Consider the following 5,095-nt stretch of genomic DNA (forward strand, 5'->3'; position numbering starts at 1 on the left):
TTCTTTTTATCTCAAGAATATTTAAAGTTGACTTGAAAATAGTATGACAAGAATACAAAAGAATTGGTAGAATTGTTGATTTGAAAAAAAAAATCACCATCGTTTGAGGGCTAGATTCCGCTGTATCTAACACTTGTAATGTGGACTTGTACAACTTTAGAGGACTAAATCACAAAAATCTCCACCACTCACGTGGCTCATTGCCAAAACAAACATACTCTGTATCTCGATTCTCATTTCTCAACACTTTCATTGTGATAGATTTCTAGAAATGAAGCAAATTCTAACTTTTCTATTAGTCTATTTTTACAAATTTCTCCTGTGTTATTACATTTGGATCTAAAGTTTTTTACAATTTTTACTTTTATTTTTGGTTTAGATTTGTGCAATGTGTGAATTTATTTATATTTTAGTCATAAGAGGGTTCACATAATAGAAAAAAAGAGTGTATTTGATGTTAATGTTGAATGTTTATAATGTGTATGTTGTTAATACTGAACCAAGACTTCACTTTGGAGCGCAATGTAATGTTAATGTAAGATCTACTGGTGGCTATTTGGAGGGGAAATTATTGCATAGTCTGGGACTATGCTCTCTACCTCTCACAGAGAGATAGGCCCCATGGTGGGTGGGACCCACCCATCTGTGAGAAAGAGGGAGCATAGTCCCAGACTATGCAAAACAGCCTTGCTTGGAGAGCTTGGGATTACTCTAGGGTCTATAAATAGGGTAGCAAAGTACCTGAAATAAGGGAAATCAAATCATAATTCATAATTGTAGCAAAAAAAATTTTCATAATTAAGATTGCAATCAAACCCTTAAAAGTTAAAACTCTCGAAACAAAATTCGAATCCCATAATATGGACTAGTGGAATCAATTGACATTAACTTGGTGTCCGCACCACTGTACAAAAATTCAGTCCTTTGGATTAAAATATGTTGCATCTGAATGGTGCATTATTGTTTTCATGATCTCAGTGATGCTAAAAACTACAAAAGCTGGTTTCCAACTCAACATAGCAACTAAGATAGTATCGCATCTCACGGTAAACGTCCGAATATGTCATCATTTGTTTAATAATATCTTTCCATCTTGATCATTTCATAAAAGAATTAATTGCAAAAGGAAAGCAACCACAACCAATCCCTCAAAACAGTTGCTAATCCAAACTTTGTATGTGAAGAAAACTCAAGCATACAGAACTTTTTATTTTATTATTATTATTATTATTATTTTTAATAACAAGGGTGCTCAAACCTCTTTGAGTATCTGACTATTCCCTTGGGCAATCCTTCTATCCCACACACACCGGGTAATTACAAAGAGGAATCACTTGGAAGTGGCCCCAAGATATTAGCAAGAAATTTTGAACCAATAATCTCATGGATATCATGAAGCCTTAAGCACTACTAAGTCAACCCCTTAGCATAAAGTAAACTTGAAAGAAAACTTGAGCATAGAGTAATACAATCTTCATCTAGATGCCATAACTCTGCAATTTACAAAGGTTGGCGATTGCAGCTTCAAAACAGTAAAATGAAAAATATGATTGCTAACTAATAAACATGGAAAAAGTACACCAGGGTGAGAAGGTGTGTGGAATAAAATTATGGCTAACCAACATACATGAAGCTCCATCTCCTTTGGTCCTCTTCATACATTGGAGTTTATCATGCGTCGTCGCTTTAAGTTGCTCAATCTGTAGTCTAACAGCGCTTCTTCATTATGAAGTACCCTAGTAGCCACCAAAACCCCAATGTTGGGGCATTGATCACAGCTCCATCATACCTTGTTAGCTTATATGTGTTCTGCACATCAACTCTTGGGTATCCAAGACTGCAATGTATAGTACGCTGGTAGAGTATACTACACCAGGCTAGAAGGCCATGACAGCACCAACATCAGTTTCACTTTCGCCATCTAAATATAATCCTTGGCTGGCTTCCTTGTGTGGCATTTAAGATGGCTTGATATCAAGCTTGTAACAATGAGGTCCTGTAGTCTTTCGGAGAGTTCAGCACAATTCAATGGCTTTGTTTCAGGTACAACTGTGCTGAACAATCATTAATAGTTAGTACTTAAAATGGGAGAACTAGAATGTACACACATCACACACAATCTCTTACATAATCAGAACCAAACAGTGGACATTTTGAATCACTAATTGAAACTTCTTCTATACCAAAACATAAGATGGATACACAAAACCCAAAACACTGTGTCCTTTCTCTTTTTTCTATGCACAAATTCACAAGTTGTTATCATAAAAAATTAAAATGCCATAAATTGCATTCTAACTTCATGTGTTTTCTATGTTTAATTAGGCCAAAAATGGCATTGCTTAGCTATGTTAATGGTGACATATGTAAAAATAGTTCATTGTTGACAATTTGATGAAAAACTAACCATGAAAAAAATAATTATAATAATAATAATAATAAAAAGAACTTATCAAGTACGAGGAAGAGCAGTTCAAGTATTATTGAAGACAGCAAGGTCAACAAAAAAAAATCAAATGAAAGTGTCAGATGACGGAAATGTCAAGAGAGCCTCTGCATCACAAGATGCAGAAGAGAGCACGATACATGGTCATGTATATCAAACTAAGTGTGGCAGACAAGACACAGAAACATTGCTACTAAAGGATATCTATGGCATTTCACAATTGTAGGACAAGCAAGCAGCTCAGCAGAAGACAACAACACAGATTTCTGGAGTTTGATGTTTTCCTGTAATATGAAATTTATCCAAACTCAACATGTACCTATAAGCCAGTACAATAAACAAAACTGATAGCCTTGCAGAAAATCTGGGTGCAGAAACACTTCTAATTTGATTCCAACTAGAGCACATTATCATTACAAAAATATAAAATCAACAGTTCTTCTAAGAATATTATTTTAGAAGAAAAGTTAAAAAGTATAGAACTACCTATGAATCACATCACAAACACAAACATGATTTCGAGAAAGACCTTATAGAAGCTATAGATAATGCATATAGCATCAGATACCCCAACAACTCCCAGTAGGCATTCTGGACAGTAATTAAATACTCCTTGAATATACCTTCCATAAAATCAATTTAAGTATCCTCAAGAAATCTTCCCCTCCCCTGAAGGCCACCATCCCATTTCCCACACTTTGCTGCCCAATTGTAGATTTCTTTTGTCGACACTTCAGTTCAAAAGTGATTGGATGTTAACATTGAGTCATTAACTCTACTTGAATAACATTAAACTTTTTAAATAACTAAATTTGTTCAAGGAAACTAGTAAAGAAGCTAAGGTAATCAACGGAACAAATCAAAAGATCTTTCCCTCGAATCAAGATAATCCCACTACTTCAAACATAGAAGGGATGGGTCACAAGAAAATTCTAAGATCCTGAACATCTCAAGACACACTCACACAACTTCAAGCTCATAATACAACATTGGAAAAAGCTTCCGGATTGCAAAATAGAACCTTACCAGGATGGTCAGTAGGTTGGCCATTCCAGCGAACCGCAAAACCAAGGCCACTCCAACAAGGAGCAGCTATTGGTTGTCGAGGCAATTCATGTCCATCACCTATCCTTTTAGTATCAGGAATAAGAATTTCATCCATAGTCATGGAGAAACTTTTAATCTGAGCATGTACATTTTCTTGGAGTTGGCTCTGTTGATCAGCAATAGAGGCTTCACTAGCCATTCTATGATCTCCTCTGCATCTGCCTCATCAGCATTCCTTCCCAAATGATTGTAGCTAGATGTTCAAGTCTGTCATGAGAAAAAAATTGGGATTAGAGGAAACCCAATGAAGCCGTACCCCAAGTGACAAAGGTAGCATAAATTCACATGAAGCCAAGTGGCAAAGTAGGGAACAAACAAAAGTTGTATTATTTGTTTGGTGATAAAATTCATATAATGGTAGAACTTCAAAACTTGACATAACTTGATTTTAATGTTTACCTGGCTTCCATCCAAGTTTTAGCTTCTTTGATATTGTGCATCTACACAAAATGCAAGACATGATTTAAAAGTTCACTTTTGGCTTGATTTATCAACAAGTTAAAAGAAATTTTAGCTTTGTTAAAGTACTTGACATAGATACACAAGATCAAAGAAGCTAAAACTTGGATGGAAGTCAGGCAATAATTAAAATCAAGTTATGCCAAGTTTTGAACTTCTATTATTCGAGTTTAATCACCTCGCAAATAGTACAACTTTTGGGTTGATTTTTAGAAGCTTGAAAACCAAAAATAGTGATCAAAATATAAATTAATTAGTGATCATATAAACCTAAAATACCTCATTATTATAGTAATACAATCACTTCTAACTTTAAAAACCATCAAGATAGGAACAAAAAATTAGTAGGTGCCTCTATGAATGTTATACACTAAGGTTCTGTTTGTTTTGGCTTAGAAATATCAGCTTCTTTTCACCATCATCTTATGTAAATCTTTTTAATGCCTCACTTTTTCTAAAAATAGTTGTACTGTTCTACAGGTTATTTTTCAACAAAGTAAGGCAGTCAAAATAAGCTCATCCAACACACACTTGTGAAAATTTATTCAATACTACTTTATGAACATATTTATTCACTTATTACAAAAGGAGCTTAGGATTTTGATTATTAAAATGGGTTATCCTCAAAGTTACACCAAGCTAGAAGGGTATGACAGTACCAACATCAGCTTCACCGTTTAAACATATACCTTGGCTGGCTTCCTAGTGAAGTATTTCACCATCAAGCTTGTAAACAAGGAGGTCCTTTAGTCTTTCAGAGAGTTCAGCACAATTCAATGATGTGCAGAAAAATCATTAGTAATTGTTACTTCAATGGGAAAACTAGAACACACCCACATGCTCTTAAGTAATTAGAACCAAATGTGGAAATTTTGTAATAATTAAATAAGACTTCTTCTGTACCTAAACAGAAGATAGGTACTAAAAACCCAAATAATGCAGTTATGCTCAAAAAAACAAAAATGTGTTGTACATATAAACCTTTCTCTTTTATTCTCTTCACAAATTCATAAGTTTTATTATAAAAATTAAAATGCCATAAATTGCATTCTAGCTATGTTAATAGTGGCATAAGTAAAAACT

General features: G+C 34.2%; 1 protein-coding gene across 2 annotated transcripts; it reads right to left on the minus strand.

Annotated features, from left to right (window-relative positions):
• Nucleotides 1-1,458: 1,458 nt before the first annotated feature.
• Nucleotides 1,459-4,792, minus strand: LOC142636954 (uncharacterized). 2 transcript variants are annotated; one of them, XM_075811245.1, is made up of 4 exons: nucleotides 4,702-4,792; nucleotides 3,473-3,760; nucleotides 1,947-2,049; nucleotides 1,459-1,822 (listed from the first exon to the last, which is right to left on the minus strand). In XM_075811245.1, exons 2-4 carry the CDS (start codon nucleotides 3,690-3,692, stop codon nucleotides 1,708-1,710), a joined length of 438 nt encoding a protein of 145 aa, XP_075667360.1. In that variant the 5' UTR covers nucleotides 3,693-3,760; nucleotides 4,702-4,792; the 3' UTR covers nucleotides 1,459-1,707. The 2 variants fall into 2 exon arrangements, 1 of the variants encoding a protein (XP_075667360.1); XR_012844439.1 differs by lacking the exon at nucleotides 4,702-4,792 and having other exon boundaries at nucleotides 1,459-2,054; nucleotides 3,473-3,957.
• Nucleotides 4,793-5,095: the final 303 nt, after the last annotated feature.

The sequence above is a fragment of the Castanea sativa genome, chromosome 5 (assembly GCF_040712315.1).
Source record: "Castanea sativa cultivar Marrone di Chiusa Pesio chromosome 5, ASM4071231v1".
Taxonomy (NCBI): Eukaryota; Viridiplantae; Streptophyta; class Magnoliopsida; order Fagales; family Fagaceae; genus Castanea; species Castanea sativa.